The 19892-nt window shown below is 42.5% G+C and overlaps 1 protein-coding gene across 7 annotated transcripts in view; it reads right to left on the bottom strand.

Annotated features, from left to right (window-relative positions):
* Positions 1–755: 755 nt before the first annotated feature.
* LOC147108819 (nuclear receptor coactivator 3-like) overlaps positions 756–19892 on the bottom strand; it is a 199456-nt gene continuing 180319 nt past the window's right edge. For all 7 annotated transcript variants that reach the window (XM_086005700.1, XM_086005705.1, XM_086005704.1 and 4 more), the window contains 7 exons: positions 19385–19556; positions 16554–16859; positions 13477–13578; positions 12452–12659; positions 10185–10359; positions 9114–9300; positions 756–7550 (listed from right to left, as the gene is read on the bottom strand). In XM_086005700.1, coding sequence (XP_085861826.1) covers positions 7539–7550; positions 9114–9300; positions 10185–10359; positions 12452–12659; positions 13477–13578; positions 16554–16859; positions 19385–19556 — 1162 coding nt within the window. In that variant the 3' untranslated portion in view covers positions 756–7538. The remainder of the gene's footprint in view (positions 7551–9113; positions 9301–10184; positions 10360–12451; positions 12660–13476; positions 13579–16553; positions 16860–19384; positions 19557–19892) is intronic.

Below are 19892 nucleotides of genomic sequence, written 5' to 3'. Positions count from 1 at the left end.
GCTGCATTTCCCACATTACAACAGTGACGCCACTTCAAAAGTACTTCATTGGCTGTAAAGCGCTGAGACATCTGGTGGTCGTGAAAGGCGCTATATAAATGCAAGTATTTCTTTCTTTTTCCAATGCTGATAAGTGCATATCATTGGTAATTCTACTTGGCATGACATCGCTGTTGTTGTTAAACTTTCAACTCACAATGAGCAATAACATGGAAGATCTACTAGTGGATTTTAAAAATCTTCTTCTTAGGCAGTCCCTCGGAACCGAGGATGACTTGCGAACTCATTTTTAATGTGGAAGCAAGTGACTGAAGAGTCCAATGCGGGACCTACAGCCTCTGTCACAGGTGGGGCAGACGGTGGTTGAAGGGGCGGGTGGGTGGGGTGCTTGGGTTGACGTGTGCTCCTTGCGCTTGGCTTCCGCTTGCTCCCGGCGAAGAGACTCGGTGTTCGGTGCTTTTTCAGCGAGGTGATATTAAAAATATGGATTTGCACAAAAGCAAAAGGATATTGCATTTAACCAAATACTCTGTTAATCTTATGTTAAAACTGTAAACCTACATCATTGAGTATTACAATGATGTATGAGGGATATCTGGGACAAAAACACTCAGTAAGACTCCTAACAATTGAGACCACCTTTTTCCCCTGACTAAAAAGAGTGTGTAGGACAATCTTTTAACCATTAATAGTAAATAAAATGATACACAGCGTGGTACAACTGTATGTTTCTTTTAACATTCACATTCACACACTTTAATATCATGAAAATTTATTCAGACATGGCTTGTGTGTATTTAATGTACATCTTTTACAGAATGCTTTCTTACAACATCTGTTTCCAAACAGCTGAATAGCAAGATACAGTAACAAATCGCCAAAGACATTTTAAATAGAAATCTTTATTTACAACATTAACATCAAAGAGGCAAATAAATCAGTAAAAGCAATATCTGCTAACAACTTTATGTTTTTTTTAATTATTTTGTGGGTTTTTTTAAACAAATTTTCTATCATACCTTGCTTTGCATGAAATGTAACATTGGGATACAAATAGCAATATTAGAAATCTTTAGACGGAGCTAAATTAAATCCTCACTACTCTTCAATACTGTAGGTCGCCTCCAGTTGGCCTTTCAAATATTGCTTTTACAGCATGATAAATTTATCAATTTCAGTATTTTATTTTTTTAACGGGTGTCTGCCACCAACAAAATTTGATACAGAAAATTAAAAACATAAAAATTAGGCTGAGGCTAAAGGGAGAAATAAAAAGGAAAAAAGTGACTCATTATAATACCTGCATTTAATTATTTCTTATTTAAATAATAAATAGTTTGCTCCACTGGGTAAACCTATACATTAACTATATTAATGTACAATTTGGTGTTATCAGTAAGAAAAGGGTTTGAATATACATGATCAGATTTCTATAGCAGTATGCAATCTAAAAATGGAAAAAAAAAATCAAAAATCTATACTCTAATCGCACACATTTTACCTAGAAATCCCAAACCTCCAAGAGCACCCAGTTCAGATCGCACATAATAATTATTGTATAGGAATTCAAGACAGTCATTTTCTGCATTAAAAATATAACTCCATTTTATTCACAGTGCTCTGAACTCATTCTGTGATGTGAAGCATTATTGGGTAAAATGGTCACTTACTGTCAGGAAGGGGTGGAAACTAATGAGGAGGTCTGGCGATTGGAAACAGACCTGCAACCCAGCCCTTTCAATTTCCAAATGAGTTGTGGCTATCAGTCAAGGTTCAGGCTCAAAGAATGATGCCAATTCGTAGACAGTCTTACTCATATTTCACCTGGAATAAAATCTAAGCTGTTTAAAATTTTGATTAAAATAAGTGATACTATTCCCATGAAATATGCTTTTCTCCCCTTCCTTCCTTCCTGAAGGCATTGAATCCATGCTGGAGTATTGTTCCGCAGGTACCTGATCCAAGTGGCCATTACTCATCCGCAAACCTGGAGAGTGTGCATCATCAGGCTATTTGACCTCAGTAGGCTTCTAGCCAACCTTGCCCCTGTGCTCCCCTGATATCCATTTATGCTTGAATTCCAGCAGGACCAGGAGCGAGAATCTGAGCCAGTTTTCTCCTCCCCAGCCCAGAGTCATGAGGATAATTGTAGTGTGCCTTTCTCCCCTCCCTCCACCAGCTGACATCAGCTAACTCAGCACAAAATAGGGATCAAGTCTGGAGCCATTCTGGTCTGTATGGCTCAGCTCGTCCCTAGGTGAACCTGTTGCGGTATCAGGGAATCAAAAATACCTCTAACCTCTGTAGTGAGGTTGATTGTACATCTCATGAGTGAGTCAGAATATTGATGGCCTTTCACCCTTTGGGAACACGGGCATTTTCCATTCTTTGAAGCAACAAACACATGTCCTAACAGGAGTTGGCGCAGTGATCTTTTGTAAATATTGCTTACATTAAGAAAAAAAAGGGATTGAGTTGAGACGATCAGCAGTTAATTTAAGTTTGTATCCTTTATAAATCTCTTTCTGTACAAAAACCCTTTATCAGAGTTTGCCATAACAATTTTTTTTTTTTAAACGTATGCTTGTAGTAAGTCGCTGTAGAAACTTAAAAAAATAAAATGCAAGAATCTCGTACTGCTTCTAAAAAGCCAGGAATTTCCTTTAAGTCATGTAAAAATGAACTCATTTTGTAACTTGGAAATGCTATACAATATGAGTAACACCCTTCTCTTGCGAGATGCAAGTGATTTATCCCATGCCATGCACCATGAACCAGTACAAAAAGAACAAATCCTTGAATCAGACAAGTAGCTCTACAATTCACCTTTGTGTTGAGAATGAAATGCCCTGAATGCACAAGGTACCAGGTCACCAGCTGTATCTGGGCATTTTTTGCCACTGAGGAATGTTCATACACTGGGCTGTGGTTTGAGATCTGAACACTTTTATACATGGAATCCTGCTTAATAGCCACAGTATGCAGGGTTTCAGTCCAGGATTGTGGAGATCAGCTATATTGTCATGCCTACATTTAATAGGGAAAGCAAGTAGTTTCTCCATAAAGCAAAAGAGTTATAAAATAATAATCAGTGAATAAAATATGCACTTTAATTCGTTATATTCTTAAGGGAACTCTTCACTGAATATAATCATAGTATTTTTAATATCTACTTCCTCCTCAGGACACAGAAAAGTGCAACTGGATATAATCAAACATTTAGTTTTCCATATGGTTCTTCACACTATGAATCTGCTACTGCATTGTAGCCAGACCCCTCACATAGTCAGGTTACTGGATTATCCCCAGACCCCTCACATCGTCACGTTACTGGGTTATCCCCAGACCCCTCACATTGTCAGGTTACTGGGTTATCCCCAGACCCCTCGCATTGTCAGGTTACTGGGTTATCCCCAGACCCCTCACATCGTCAGGTTACTGGGTTATCCCCAGACCCCTCACGTCGTCGGGTTACTGGGTTATCCCCAGACCCCTCACATCGTCAGGTTACTGGGTTATCCCAAGACCCCTCACGTCGTCAGGTTACTGAGTTATCCCCAGACCCCTCACAATGTCAGGTTACTGGGTTATCCCCAGACCCCTCACAATGTCAGGTTACTGGGTTATCCCCAGATGAATTATCCCCAGACCCCTCACGTCGTCAGGTTACTGGGTTATCCCCAGACCCCTCACAACGTCAGGTTACTGTATTGTAACCAGACCCCTCACAATGTCAAGCTAGTTTAGTTGTTCGTTTTTTTTTTGGTTAGTTTCGACCTCCGTCTAGATGTACAGCAAACCTGAGTATTTTCATCACTTAGCAATGAAAGTAACTGATTTTCACCCACCCCACCCCCAACAGTAAAAGCCCGTCAATGTACACTGAAATTAATATTTCGATTTTGAAAACTTTCACTCTGAACTGCCCATGTATAAATGAGGCACATTTCTATTTTTTGTCCCACTACAACAACAAAAAAATCATCTTTTTCATTAGTTCAGGACTGAGACTCAATTTCCAACTCAGTGGAAACAACGGTCACTCAGCCATTTTTCTGCTAGACAAGTTGGCCAGGCAACAGTTGAACTGTAATGCCTCTGTTTCATGTATTGCTCAGCTCCATCTCTGCATGGCTGGCTTCAGACAGCCAAATTTTATTTTGGCTCATTTGCACACCAGGGAGCACCAGTCAATGGCTGCCAAATGTCGGCCCTGTGTGCAAATTGCAGCAATTAACTGCTGAAAGAAGCCTACACCAATGCTTATAGACAGCTTTCAGATCGTTTATAAAAAAATTAAAAAAAACCCTAACCACATTAAGCAGAATCACAGAGGGATTCTTCTAAATTTAAAAAAATCAGATGCTGCTGATCAAACCTCTCCCAATAAAGCAAAGCTTCTATCAGTTTAAAAACAGTTGCGACTCGGTCATTAATTCATCCAAAAGGAAACAAAAATTACATTAATATTTGCTTTGTTTCTCCTGGGGGTCGGGGGAAGTCACTAAGTAAAATACCTCAATTCAGTAGATGTGGAATGTATCTGCTGCTGTTGAAAGCAACTAGTTGGTTTTTTTAAACTCTGTTAAGTGATCAATATGATCAGAGGAGGCCTCAGGCCATTAGCTGCACAAAACATACCCATTGCTTCAACTAAGGTAGGTTAAATTTGAGATAATATTCATAAAAGTTGCCAAAGACAGCATTTTTCTTATCCCTAATATAAAAGCAAAACACTGCGGATAACGAAAGGTCATCGACCTGAAACGTTAACTCAGTTTCTCTCTCCACAGATGCTGTCTGACCTGCTGAGTATTTTCAGCACTTTCGGTTTTTATTTCAGATTTCCAGCATCCGCAGTATTTTGCTTTTGTATTTATCCTATCCCATTCATCTAACAGTTGCTCATCTACAAATGTAAGTTACAATAACAAAGGTAAACCAGGTTTGATATGGTCTTTATCTACAGTAGTTCCAGTAACATTGTATATATTGATTTAAAAAAAATAACAGACCTACAGAGGCAGAACTGCAGTTGTGGCCCGACTCAAACCGCATTAGTAGCACAGAAACCTTAGACTTCAGTTGAATTGTTGCATAGATTTCTGTACCATCTGAACATTTAACCTCAGTCATTAGGAAGAAAAAGTCTCCATTTAAATTGCTCTCTTTTTGGGGAAAGAAGTTGTTCTCATTGCGACAGTGGCATTAAAATGCTAGTCATGATTTTGTGTAAATAGCCTTGAAGTACATTTTTTTCTTTAAAAAACAGAAAAAAACAAATGCACTCGCAGACATACCCAATCTTGTGAAACACTAGAAGCTGCAGCAAACCAAACAATGCAAAGTAGAAAGAAATTATGGAAGAAACAGGCAAGATAGAAGTAAAAAAAAGAAACTCATTAACTAGGACAATGAACATTTAGGGAGAAGAACTACAAGCTGACTTGGATGTGCAAAATGATTCCACGTCCCTGTATTGAGCATGTTACCTTTATGCTGATTTGTCAGTGTAACATCTATAGTTCAATCTGTTTCTTTCAACTACAGTATTACTTTGATATTTCTAACAAACTTTGGAAAAGACACTGCAATCAAGAAAGTTAGCTTTTGTTTAAACAAATCTGAACACACCCTGAAATCAGTGGCATTAACTGCTAACACAGTTACTTCCAGATCAATCTGAACAGAATTTTCTTCCTTCTTCAAAACAAAGGAAGATACACACCCCCAGAATATCATTACCTGCGAAAATCAAGAAGCAATCAAAATTTAGTTTTACAGTTAAACATAAATATGTTGTGCATTGAATTAAACATCATCACTATGAACTGCATGTTGCTCAGTCATTCATCAAATCATCATGGAGCTTGCTCATTCAGAATCACACAGAATCAATAATTTACACTCAAAATAAGGAAATTAGGTAGAATATTATTCCTTTGGAGTACTACTATGTAAAATAAGCTGCTGTTTGAGGGAATGTCACTTGAAACCTGTCACCAGAATTGAATCGCATTTTAATGATGCAAATCTCATTCCATCTCCCTGCATTTGTAGAAGTAGTGGAATGCCAAAGTCCCCTCTTCACAATGATCCTCACATCATCCATCACCATAGCAGACACTATGGGTTCAGTACTTATTTACTGCTCAGCAATTTACAGGTAACCTCACTCTTCCTCTCACAGAGGTGAGGGTGGCCAAGTGGCACTTGATGGGCAAGTCTGTCTCAATATAAATTAAAACGAGTACTAGTGAGAAATAAATCATCTTTCAAACTTTTGGTCAGTTACTGTTTGGCTGTTTTAAGCCTTGATTTTTCAGATAAGATTGATGCAGTTGCACTTTTCAGAAGCACCTCTTTTTATAAATGCAATTATGGGGAGGGAGGAGAAGAAAGAGAAATGCAGCCTTTTAAAAAGTTAAAAGCTAGATTGGCGGCACAAGATAAAATCTGGGTGATCAACATGGGAAAATCTGAACTTTTTGCACATTCTTACAGATTGGCTCAATTGTCAAGGCCAGGTGCAAACAGGACTGACAACTTGAACTGGTGCTAAAAGGCAAGTGTACAGAAATAGGAGTCTGTCAATTATTTAGCCTCACCAATGCTGTGCAAAAAAAAAAAATCAGTAAATGTGACCTATAAAAGTGTATATATAATATAATATTGTATTCATTATTTACAAGATATATTCACAGGAGCCAGCTTCTAGGTGTTTTATGCTGCAGTACCTTGCTTTGAGTCAACAGCACGCACCTTGTATTTACCCCATTTGAAATTTTATCTGCAATATTTTAAAATGAAGAAGATTATTGCTTGGCATTGCATATGCAGATTTAAAAAGTTGGATGTTGGTATACATACACTTGTGTTCCACTGTGATCTTCGAAATACCAATGGGATACTTAACGCAAAGATGATTTGGAAAACATAAACAAGGATTTGCCAATGTGCAGATATGGCTACACAGATCAGGAAACACTGCAGTGATCCTCGACTACTTCAGCCTTCTTTAAAGTGCATCAATAAGCACACGGTTCTATGCTGACACTCGGCAGTCATTTTTTTCCCCAAATGTTTGTAAATGTAATGACCACATTATGAGTGACATTTCACAATACTGCCAGAAAAAAAAAACAAGGCTAGGTACTGCATTAAAGTAGATGCAAGATTTGGCAAGCGAAAAGGTAGCAACCAGATGACATTAAAGGACAATTAAAAACCAAAGCAAATCCTAAACGATTCGAGTTTTCGACCCAGCGGTGTACTGCTGCCAAGAGTCTTCTTTTTGATAAAACAAACACGTCTAATAAAAACAGAGAAACAGTTCTCTTTTCTTAAGAAATGAACACCTTAGCAGGCTGGCACAGTGGTTCTGGTTGGGCTGCACCAATCCCCAGCAGCACACAAGGTGGCGCCATTTCCTTCTCGGTGTAAGTGTCTTTGCTGTAGATTCTCACAGTGCATTGCTCTCAAAAGCCACGTGGACCCAAATTAACCTTTTTGGATTGATGATCAGCCGTCCTGAGTTGTCAGCAATACTTCTGTTTCAGAGAAAGGTGAGAAAAGGAAAGTAATTGAGAACATTTTAAGAGTCAGGTAGTTACCCGAGTCTACTTCAATATAAAACCTACACAACTGAGTAAAGTGATTCACACAATTCCATTTTGGTGCTCCAGGAGAGAGAAGTCAGTGCTGGGAATGTACTTTTGCTCCCATGACAGCATCAAGCCCTACCAAGCCAGAGATAGACCAGACGCAGAGCACTGCTTCCTCCACTTTGCCCCAACATGTTTCTGCGCCTACAGAATTCTAATTTCAAATTCATTTTAAGTTCCAAACTACTCCACGAGCTCCCATCAATGTTTCACATGCGGGGTTTTCAAAGTATATACAGAATTTTTTATGGGGGGGTACCACAAACATTGTAAATAGAGTCACAATTGGTCAGTTTTGAAGAATCAGAATTTCACAAACAATTAGCAGGTTGGAGTGAATCACAGAGTATTGGAATACTCTCAATATTTGGTAGGAGGAACAGAACCAAGCACCAGACTCCTTTTCTCCAAAGATCTGCCCACTGGCCTCCTGAGCTCCATGCTAAAATAAGATCCAACTCACTCAATACAGTGGGCCTTGCATCCTATTCCATATGAAATCCCACTCATCTATCATGCCTCTCATCACTGACCGCCCATCTAACTGATTTAAAAAAAAATTCATTCCTGGGATGTGGGCATCGCTGGCAAGGCCGGCATTTATTGCCCATCCCTAATTGCCCTGGAGAAGGTGGCGGTGAGTCGCCTTCTTGAACTGCTGCAGTCTGTGTGGTGATTATCTGGTCATTATCTCACTGCTGTTTGTAGAACTTTGCTGTGGGAAATTGGCTGCAGCACTTCCCTACATTACAATAGTAACTACACTTTAAAAGTACTTAATTGGCTGTAAAGTGCTTTGGGGCGTCCCAAGGTCGTGAAAGACGCTATATAAATGCAAGTTCTTTCTTTCATGAATAGAATCATAGAACCATAGAATAGTACAGAAAGAAACAGCAGAGAAAGAGGCCATTCGGCCCATCGAGTCTGCACCGGCTCTTTCGAAGAGCAAACCAGTTAGTCCCACTCCCCCACTCTTTCCCCATATCCCTGTAATTCTTTCTCCTTCCAGTATTTATCCAATTCCCTTTTGAAGGCTACTGTTGAATCTGTATTCACCACCCTATCAGGCAGTGCTTTCCAAATCCTAATCACTTGTTGCAAAAGAAGGTTTCTCCTCATGTCGCCTCTGGTTCTTTTGCCAATCAGCTTAAATCTGTGCCCTCTGGTAATCAACCCTTCAGCCATTGGAAACAGTTTCTCTTTATTTACTCTATCTAAACCCTTCATGATTTTAAACAGCTCTATCAAATCTCCTCTTCGCTTTCTCTGCTCTAAGGAGAGCAACCCCAGCTTCTCCAGTCTATCCACATAACTGTAATCCCTCATCCCTGGAACCACGCTAGTAAATCTCTTCTGTACCCTCTTCAAAGCCTTCATGTCCTTCCTAAAGTGCGGTGCCCAGAATTGGACACAAGACTCCAGCTGGGGCTGGACTAGTAATATCCCCACCTGTTCTGGACCCATGGTTGACATCCCTGACACAGACATTGGAGCCATGCCCATTTGCCCTGGCATCTGACCCATACTGTTGCCACTGGCATTTACTGGCATGTTGGTGTTCATATTCATCAGGCTGTTGTACGTGCTGGCATTTGTCTGTTGCCCAAATTGCTGTGGAGACTGCTGTGGAAATGAGCTGCAAAAAGACAAACATGTAATCAATAAAATGAACTGATGCATACCTCTGCAACCTCAGTCTGGGCATGGTAGTCCATTAAAGACGGTGAAATGCACACGACACAAAGTAGGTTCAGATGAAGATGGCCTTTCGGCCCTTTTGATTTCATCCTTCCAAAATACCAGCCCTACCTCCTCCCATTACAACAACTAGCAGTTTCTTAGGTGAATATGCTCGCATCAGCCACTGTTCCAGCTTTTGATCACCTTCTAAGTAAAGAAATAAATACAGACACTTCATAGTCTGTAGCCTTGGCATATCTGAAAAGTATCATTCTAACTTTACTATCTCTACCCTATACCCTATCAGGATGCGTTTACATTACAGCTTTAGCATCGGTGTAAAGTGGTTTCTACTTCACACCCCACTCTAAAGTTGTCGTATAAATTTGGAGTCGGGGCTTAATCTGACTTCGAAGAGAAGTGGTGTGAGACTCACAAGAAGGGGTGGTCTCGTATCGCTTCGACTTGACGATGCATGAAGTGTTAGTCCACTGTGGAGTCAAACCAGGTTTAAAGAGCGGCTAGGGAGTCCCTTAGGCTACCTGGATTGTTTTTTAAACCTAACTGGCATTAATTTAAATGTTATGGAATGCAAATGCTGCCACCCTCGCACATAAAACATCGAAACATTTAAAATTTAGCAGCTGCAACCACATATTCACACAGAGCTGTCTCCTGAGCAGATGCACGGATGTTCCAGTCAGGCAGTGCAAATAACATAGAGTCTGGCTGGAACCAACACTGCAGCTGTCAGGTCCCCTCTGATAACTCTTAAGGCTGAGAAGATCTAATTGCTCCTCATTGCTCATGTGCATTAACTAATAGCTCCAGATACCGTACCTATTTCCGCCAATGTTTCCTGTGGACCAGCCCTTCATGTCAGTGGTTGTTTGGTAGACAGAAGCAGCCTGAGGGTGCTGCATCATGGCATTCTGGGAAGGCCCCATTCTTGACATGAGTGCATTATGGGGGCTGGGAGCCCTGCCAAAAGTTGGATCAGGTTGTTGATTCATCCCTGCGCAAAGAAAGCTACAGTTAATCCAGTCTCTCTCTACAATCAACATTAAGATCAACCTGTCAAATTTTAAATAACTACACAGTCATTTACCAACTCCCTATTTAAAACACCCCTTTCCGGTCAGTGACAAGGATGTATCATTGTAATTCTAGCATAAAATCGATAGATTTCCTTTTTTCTGGAGTCTTTCCCATTCTGACTCTTACTGGGTATCTTGCCCATATGGTAATTCTTCTCGCGTCTGCCTAGACAATGAACGTCAACAGATTAGTTGACTGTGTTTGGGGGGGGGGGGGGGGGGCGGGGGTGGTGGTGGTGGCAGAGATCACCGAGCTGGATTCAGGCTTCCCCTCATGTCCACACGAGCACATTTTCCAGTGGAAGATCTCTGGATAATGATCAATAACAATAGGCCAGGTGGATTCTTCCCCTCGTGAGTATAGAGACACTGAAGCTAGTTGTAGTATCCCATCTCATGCTGGCCTGTATGGCTGAAGGGTCAACACAAGGGGCTGAATTTTGTCAATGGGGACGTGATGGAGGCGGGACTCCCACTTTTTGGGTTGTAGTCCCGCCTCCATCGATTTGTGGCTAACCCACGCGATTTTCCCTTGATTGACCTTGTTGAGCCCGCCCAGCGGGCTCAGCAGGCCAATTAAGGGACACCCGGTTACATGTGACGTCAGGGATTGACATTTCATCTGTCAAGAGCTTTTGACAGATGAAATATCAGCATTTGACAGCTCTGTGAAGCTGTCAAACACTGACAATCTGACTTCTAACTTGAGTCCTTCTCCACAGACTCAGTTAGAAATCTCTCCAGAACAGAAAGCAGAGGCTGCAACTTTTGACAGCTCGTGGCCATTCTGCTTTCTGTGCCGGTGAGATGAGGGACTCCCGAGACCTGAAGGAAGGAAGCCTGCATTAGTAAGTAAAAGGTAAGTAAAACTTATTTAAACACTTTACACACACCAAACACACTTACCTCTGCATTCATGCACCCATCACTCACCTGAACACCGGACATCTCGAACCCTTCAAGCCGACGGTCCACCTCGCTAACTTGGCGTGGTTTGGAGCCGTCGGGAAGCCCACACTTCAGGGCTAAAAATAGGGATTAGGCCAAAAACTGCCCGTTAACTACCTGTTAACAGGCAGTTAATTGGCACTAATCCCCTTCCCACCTCGGGGAGGCGGGTCCCAGCACAGGTCGGGTACCCGCCTCCTGGGAAACGGGCATGGAGGCGGGTTGGGGGCGGGAAGGGTTCGTGCCCCCCAATTCTGCAATTTTAACACCCCACACGCCTCCGTTCCCGCCTCCACGGCCCTGGGAAATTCGAGCCCAAGATCTCTGTGAGGTCATGTGAAAATCAAGACTATGATGCCCATAATTTACCAAGTAGCTATTTAAAATATCCCATTCTGGGCATCTCTTAAGATCTTAATCAGATAATAAAGTCTACAAAGTTCTCGCTCTTATTTACTATAAACATGGTCAACAAAAGACAGAGATACAAGGACAGTAATGGGGGGAAATGTATTGGGGGAAAAGCAGTTAAATTAACCAAGCAATTGAAGCAAAGTATGGGAAGAGATGTTGGGGAAGGAGAAGGGAAAACATTGTTCAAATAAATACAATATGCCAAAAAAATGTAAAACTGCTTGAGAAAATAAAATTATACCTGAGGTAACAGTAGGCTGGTGGAAGGTTTAAAAATAAGCACATAGAATGTTTTAGACTGGTAAATTTGCCAATTGCCAATAAGATGATGAATATTTAGATTCAGATTCAAAACATTTGCATTTAAATTCAGCAAAGAGATCACACCAATGAAATTCCAGCTGCTCGTGAATGAGATATGCGGACCGACTCCAACAACAACTTGTGTTTGTATAGCGCCTTTAATGCAGTAAAACGTCCCAAGGTGCTTCACAGCCGCATTAGCAGACAAAAGGTAGTCTGATACTGGAATGCCCAGCAGTGAGCTGTCAGACATATTTGGGGGGTGAGGTGATAAGGAGGAGGATGCTGACAACTGATAAGAGGTGCTGGGATAAAGTAAAGGCAAAAAAAAGAAGAAATATATACCATAATTTGGAGGGTACGAGAATTGCTGTGGTGATGTCGGGGTTATCGGAGGACCTCCCATAGGACCTTCCATGCCAGTGGGAGCCGTTACATTGGGTGGAGGGCTGAAGCCCTGCTGTTGTTGCTGCCGCATAATCATGGCTCGATGCATCATCTGCCTCTGGCGAAGTTGTTGACTCAAGAGCTCTCGATGCCGCTGGGCCATCATCTGTGCATGGAGAAAACCTTACAAATGAGTACAAAAGAAGACATAAGCAGCCCACAAATGATCCACAGACCAATTTATTAGGATTGGAATGTGATCAATTATTTCTGTTTAGAATTTATATGGCGTTGAGCATGGAATAATTTCAACAGCATAACCGACGGTACCAGAGCCCAGCTCTAGGAAACAAGACAACTGGTCCAAAGTTGGCTTTCTCAAAGACAGTTCCGATGGTCTCTAGGACAGTCCTGATCAGTTTCTGCCGAGTACAGTAGAATGATAATTTGAATAACGTGGAGTAATGCACTTGTCCAGAAATATCCATGTAAAAAAAGTCTCTGCACAGTTCTGGACTGATAGAAATAGCTGCTTCATTTCCTGCATACACTGGTGCCATTATACTTCAGTAACTGGAGTAATCGTCCCCAGCTCCCCCCTTGACTCTCAAACCCTGTTTAACAATGATATGCGGTTACTGGGAATTACACTTTTTTTTGGGTCCCAAACTATTCTTGGTCTTCATGACAAGTCAGAAAATAGAAGTGTATGGTAGGGGTGCAGTAACTACTTAAGATAGATTAGAAGTCATTATAAATGTATTCAGGGGACTCATTGTACCACAAGCTCGGATGGAGAATACACATTATGCACCATCTGAACTATAGAAAAACAAAACAACACTTCACTCGGACCCTCAGTGACAAACACACATCGTGCATCTTAACAAAATCGGCCTGCTGGGGAAAACCACTTTGTTATTTTATGCAGTAATCACAGATAAAAAAATATTATTAGTAAAGGATGAACGCTGGCCACTTACCTGCGCCACCATTTGCTGCTGTATTCCTGGCCGGAGAGCTGGATTGACTGCACTGGGACCTTCCAGTTTGACTCCAAGGGTCTGACGATTTGGATTCATAAGCTTTAAAAAACACAAATTTCAAGAATGTCTTCCTAATTCTGATTCAAATACAGCACTCCACATCAATGCAGCCAAATGCTTTTATATCCCGTGCATGGAGAGAAGCCAGAATTTATAACAAGATTGAAGAGTGACATAATCAGCTGACCTCTAGCACCAACTCAATGATCAAGAACAAGAATTGCCATCCATTGCTCAACTGTATAAAAGGTTAACAAAGCTACTCAAAGGTGACCAGGTATCCAGAGATCAAGTAAGCAAATGGTAGATTTTTCTTCGCTATGGGGAAGTAACAAGCTTTGACTCCCTATCGCTCTCCAATCGCCAAAATTACAGCAGCTACAAGGAAATGGGGCGCTTGAGGAATTATGAGCATAGAACTGTGTCGTGCTATTCAGCTGCAGAGCACACCGTAAAATCAATGTCCTAAAACAGTAGATTTAACAAAGCTATTGAAATCCATCAGTGCCAGTAAGCAATAGGGCCCCACAATCACACCCAGGGCTTATATAGGAGAACCTCACCAGTAGTGGAATACAGCAAAAAGAAAAATCACACTACTGTAATTGGCTGTGAAGATTGTGGTGCTCTGTATATTTACGCTGGCAATAGCTGCAATTTGCGTCAGATTTCTGGCTCTGTGATTGGCAGGAACCAGGCATGAGGAATTCAGCAGTGTGGGTACACAAACCTTTCACTTCCTCTTCTTGACCTTGGCGACTAACTATTTAAATATCTTCATAACAAATCGTATTAAGAATGTGAATTTTTCCACAGACAAGATTCTAAGCATCTTCAATGACCAAATGGGGCACTGTAGAAATAGGGATTCCAATTTCAAGCCAAAATATTAAAAGCTTCACCACTTAAGTTTCCAGAAATTAGGGGGGGGGCGTTTTGCCAATGGGGGTGTGTTGGAGGTGGGACTCCCACTTGTCGGGTTTTAGTCCCGCCTCCATCGACTTCTGGCCAACCCACGCTATTTTCCCTTGATTGACCTTGTTAAGCCCGCCCAGCGGGCTTAGCAGGCCAATTAAGGGAAAGCCGGTTACAGAGAACGTCAGCGTATGATGTTTCATCTGTCAAAAATGTTTGACAGATGAATTGTCATCGTTTGACAGCTCTGTGAAGCTGTCAAACACTGACATTCTATGTTGTTTGATGAGTCCTTGTATTAAAGACTCATCAAACCTCTTGCGAGCAGAAATTAGATGGATGTTGCATCGGAGAATGCAGCAGCCATCCGTCATCTCTGCCGGTGAGATGCGAGACTCTCCGCATCCCCAACTGTTGAAGCCTGCAGGAAGAAACAAAGGTAAGTAAACATTTTCTATCACTTTCCACTCACCTCACATACTTACCTCTCCACACTTGCACCCATCACTTACCTTCACAGCGCACTTTTGCACCCCACAGACCCCCTGCTCACCTCGGTGACCCTGGCAGTGTTTCCCGAAGTCGGGAAGCCCGCGCCTCTGTTGGAAAAATGGGGATAATCCTCTTAACTGTCTGTTAACTACCTGTTAACAGGCAGTTGAGTGGCTCTAATCCCCTTCTCGCTTCCAGGAGACGGGGCCCAGCGTGGGTCGGCTACCCGCCCCCTGGGAAGATGGCACGAATGCGGGTTAGGGGCGGGATGGGTACCCGCCCCCAGATTCTGCCATTTTCCCGGCAGTCCCGCCTCCAAACCCACCTCCCCAGGGCTGGCAAAATCCAGCCCTAAATGTTCAGTTCTTTACTTCAAACCATCTGAATACTTAGGCTGACTGTGAACTGATACTGTCAGAAAGATAACCATGGTGAAATTAGAACATAAGAAATAGGAGCAGGAGTAGGCCAATCGGCCCCTCGAGCCTGCTCCGCCATTCAATAAGATCATGGCTGATCTGATCCTAACCGCCAATCTACTATCACAGAACCATCTCCTGAATCTAACAGAATTAGAAACACGAAATAGGAGCAGGATCAGGCTACACGGCCCCTGGGCCCGCTCCGCTACCCACAGGGCCATGACCGATCCGAACCTAGACTCATGTCCAAATTCCTGCCCGCTCCCCATAACCCTTAATTCCCTTTACTTCTAGGAAACTGTCTATTTCTGTTTTAAATTTATGTAATGATGTAGCTTCTACAGCTTTTTGGGGCAGCATATTCCATGGACCTACCACCCTCTGAGTGAAGCAGTTCCTCCTCATCTCAGTTTTGAAAGAGTAGCCCCTTAATTAGGATGAAAAATAACAATTATTGACCAGGACAAGGAGGAATGGCCTAGAAATTCGTTGATGCCGCACCGTGTACAGGTGCAAAATGGGTGCCAAACATTTTGAGCAGGAAGTTTGCCTGCTCCCATATTGGTATAGGCATCAAGAGCCCACATCTGAAGCATGTGCTAGGCCCTTTGCATATGCAAATAAGAGACCAAACACCCCTTTGATACCTCCTTGACAAATTGGTTTGCCCTGATCACAGCTGGTGCTGGGCTGACTGCGTTAAAAAAAAAAACAGGTCAGCATGTGGCCTAACCAGCGATCCTTAAAGGGACCGCTGCAGGCCGCCACCAAAAAGGTAAAATCATTACCTTAATGTGGATCGGGGAGGCGCCACATTAAAACCATGGGCCACTGCTTGAGGCCCCTCCCGATCACCACTTTGACCTCGTCCCGATCACCCCCCTTTCTGGTCGCTCTCCCAAAACACACCCGAGGGCTGTTGTCGGTGCCCAGCGGCCCCAAATTCAAATGTTCTTCGCCGGCAAGCTGGCTGGGGATGCCTTGCAAGTGTCCGCAGCTCGCCAATCTGATATACATGACATTGTGCCTCGGGCTTACTCGCAGGGATCGGACTGCCGGCACAAACCAATTTCTAGGCCCATTTCTTTTCATTTACAAGATCCAAGATCAAACTTTGAAAAGGTGCGAGAGAGATAGTACATCTTCAACATGGACAATCTGACTCAAAGCGCAAGCTGCTCTTACCTGCTGCTGGCCTTGTAACCTCTGTTGAAGTTGGAATCTAAGTTGCTTGGGAGCAGAAGCATTCATCATGCGGTGCCGGATGAAGCTTGCTCGGGCATGGATGTTGGGAAGGGGGAAGCTGCCTTGTTGACCCATTTGATTCATCATGGGGTTAAAGCCTGGTTGCTGGCCCTGCATGGAAGGATAACATCCCTGCACTGGACCAGCCTGGGAAGGAAATGGCTGACCGTACATAGTTTTCTGTTCTAACATCATGGCTGTGTCCTGCCCTGAGAACAGTTCCGAGTGTGCCTCAAGAGGTTGAGCCTAGGCAGTAAAAATAATAAGGGTTAATTAATTCTGCAAAATCTCAATAAAAGGTGAAAGTATTCAAAATATTCATCTCTGTATTATCTTTAACAAATTCAAATTCTTAAGTTCTATATATAGACTGCAGTCTAGTTCTTAGTACAATGCCACCACTCTCCCAGATCTGTCAACCCAGTTTGTCTGATACAACACCATAACACCTCTCTTCAAAGAACTTTTACATGTAAAATGGCGAACAAGTCACATACAGAATTGGACTACTACACAAAAAGCTCTTATTTGACTAAAAATGCGCTTCACATCAATGTTTGTTCTTTGACAGTTTGCTAAAAGCACGCAAAACTTTACAGGACAAATAAAAGAAAAGGATTTCATTGAGTTGGTTTAGTCTGCCATTTTCATCAAAATACAAATAACCATGGGGGAGAAATTGGTTCGTATCCGACTACGGGCGCGAAACGGAAGGCGCAACTGCAACACCCGCCTGAAGAGGATGCCCTGAAATTAGTCATAAAATAAAAACAGAAAATGCTGGAAATACTCAGCAGGTCAGGCAGCATCTGGGGAGAGAGAAATAGAGTTAACGTTTCAGGTCGATGACCCTTCGTCAGAACCTGAAATTAGTCCTCCAGCTTCATTACCATGATGCCGGCAATCTGTGGATGCCAATCGGGTGTCCCTTTGCAGGCCCAAAACAAAATCGGACGGCTCGACCACCGGCAGTGGCCTTCAAATAGGCCCTGAGGGGGAAGAAGGCAAACAGGAAAGGGTGGGCCGGCAGCAGCAGCAGTATTTCTGTGAAGCCAGGGGCACACCTGCTCCTCCTAGCTCCACATTCAGCTAAGTGAAAACAAGTTTATTTACCTTGCCTTTAAGGACAGCTGGTTCGGCCGTCGTAGAGCCTGAAAAACTGGTCGGATCATGCGCAGCGCAAGGTCCCTCTAGTTTCTGACCAATTTCAGAGTGGGGGCATTAGGCAGGCTTAGGTGCTTCTTTCTTCATTAGCATATGCAAGGCAGCTAATGCTCGTTTAAGGCAGCCACCAGAGATGTCTGAATATTGCTCGAGCCAATGTGGCGTCGGATGTATTTCTGGTTCCCCTGAGGCGTGGGCGTAGTTCCGCAAATTGGTCATTTTTTGCTCCTATTTTACACCCGAACTGGCAAAATGAAGTCCAATTTCTGCCCCACAATCTCCAATTTAAAGGAGTAGCACATTCATCCATTTCTCCACTTTGAACTGAATTTCCTTTGGGGCATTTAAGTGGAGTAAATGTGGTTGAGAAAATGTTTACTGCACTCTGATACAATAAACATACAAGATACAGGGCACTTTTTCCATTTACAGACAGTGCACTGTCTTGCATCCGATTGCAGGTTTGAGGAGTCAGATATTTAACTATAATTTTGCTAGGGCACTAAATCTGATAAAATTAGGCCATTTTAAGTGCACAGAAATTCTCTTTCTTGCTCTTCCACCACCCGCCAAAGCAGTGTCCCCGAAGTAATTGAAGGAGATTTATTATGGTGGTAATCTGCTCCATTAATCACTCAGTAGAAATAGGGAATTTCAAAAAAACACCTTCAAGACATTCCTCTTCAAAGCGGCATGAGTGACTATCACAACAAATTGGGGGGTAGTATACTTTGTGAACATTATTCATAAGGTTTGTCAACTCAAATTGTTCATACATCTTAATTGAGGAGCTAGATGCATATCCCAGCCAACCCTAATTGAGAAGGCAGATGCAGAACCCAGGCACTCAGATTGTAGGCTTTCTATGGATACCTTTGGGATATAGATTTAAGCTTTAATATTTAAAAACTTAAGAACATATAAGTGAGACACGGATTCCTTTGTTCCTCCCACGTCAATTTACTTCACTCCCTGCCAACCCACAAATCAGTCCATTGTGAAATGTTATGTAGAAATGAACGGTTACACTGGTGAAATGGGGTATTCTCATTGCTCTCCATGAACACACCACCATCAGCCGTACTTTGCTGCCAACATCTGTATGTTTAACCAGCGATGCAGGGACTGGGCTGGCAAACCAACTCAGTGAAGAACAGATTAGCACCCAAAGTGAAATTAATACCAAGACAATGTTGGGCATGCAGTGTGGGGGAAGAGATGTAGGAAATGCTGAATGCAAAATACAGCTGAAGCTAGTAATATCTGTGTTGAGTATTTTATGACCTATGTTGCCAGACATGCAGAATTTGCACATGGGAGAACGGTAGTCACACAGGATAGCTCCAACTACTTGCTGATTTGCTTTCAGATTACCCAGGAAGCTTTCTCTGGAAATTGGCAACGCCATACTGGGTGTGTGTGTGTGTGTGTGTGTGTGTGTGTGTCTGGGTTACATTGATGGGATGAAGTACCAACATTAAGGCTGCTCGATGGCAGCACAATGTACAAACTTTTATTTACCATTCCCCAGTACCGACATCCCTTACCATTATGGCCACAAATCAATAAAAGAAAAATACAAAACAGAAAAGTGTTGATTGTTGTACCTGACTGATAAGATCTGGAATTCCTAATGCCCTGTCAATTTCTTCTAGACCCATTTCATCTGCATTGCTCAGCAGTGTGTCTAACTGATCCAGTAGAGCCTTTTCATCATTCTGAGCCTCTGGAGTAGTGGGAGGGCAAAGAAGATCATCCAGGGAGCTTCCAAATGGCTGCCTGCAACAGACCGTATTTACAACCAAATGCATCATTGCGGGTATAAATAGATTTACTACAAACAAACGGTAACTTGGGCGAGAGAAAGGAGGATAACAGGGTACATGACTGCTTTAATACATATCAATCCAGAGGTTCTGACCACCATCTGCATTCCCTTTCACCTTATACTTTATGTGAATCACTGAGATTAGCTTTCCCATTTTTATCACATTAATAGCTCCAGTACTTAGATCAGAGAAGCTTACGGCACAGGAGCCCATTCGACCCATTGGGCTCGATTTTTGTCAATGGGGAGCTTTTGGAGGCGGGACTCCCACTTTTTGGGTTGTAGTC

The sequence above is a fragment of the Somniosus microcephalus genome, chromosome 13, assembly GCF_052327205.1.
Source record: "Somniosus microcephalus isolate GS21.2 chromosome 13, FLI_Smic_1.0, whole genome shotgun sequence".
Lineage (NCBI taxonomy): Eukaryota > Metazoa > Chordata > Chondrichthyes > Squaliformes > Somniosidae > Somniosus > Somniosus microcephalus.
Note: the sequence above shows the minus strand (reverse complement) of the source record. Positions and strands in the feature narration are given on the sequence as shown.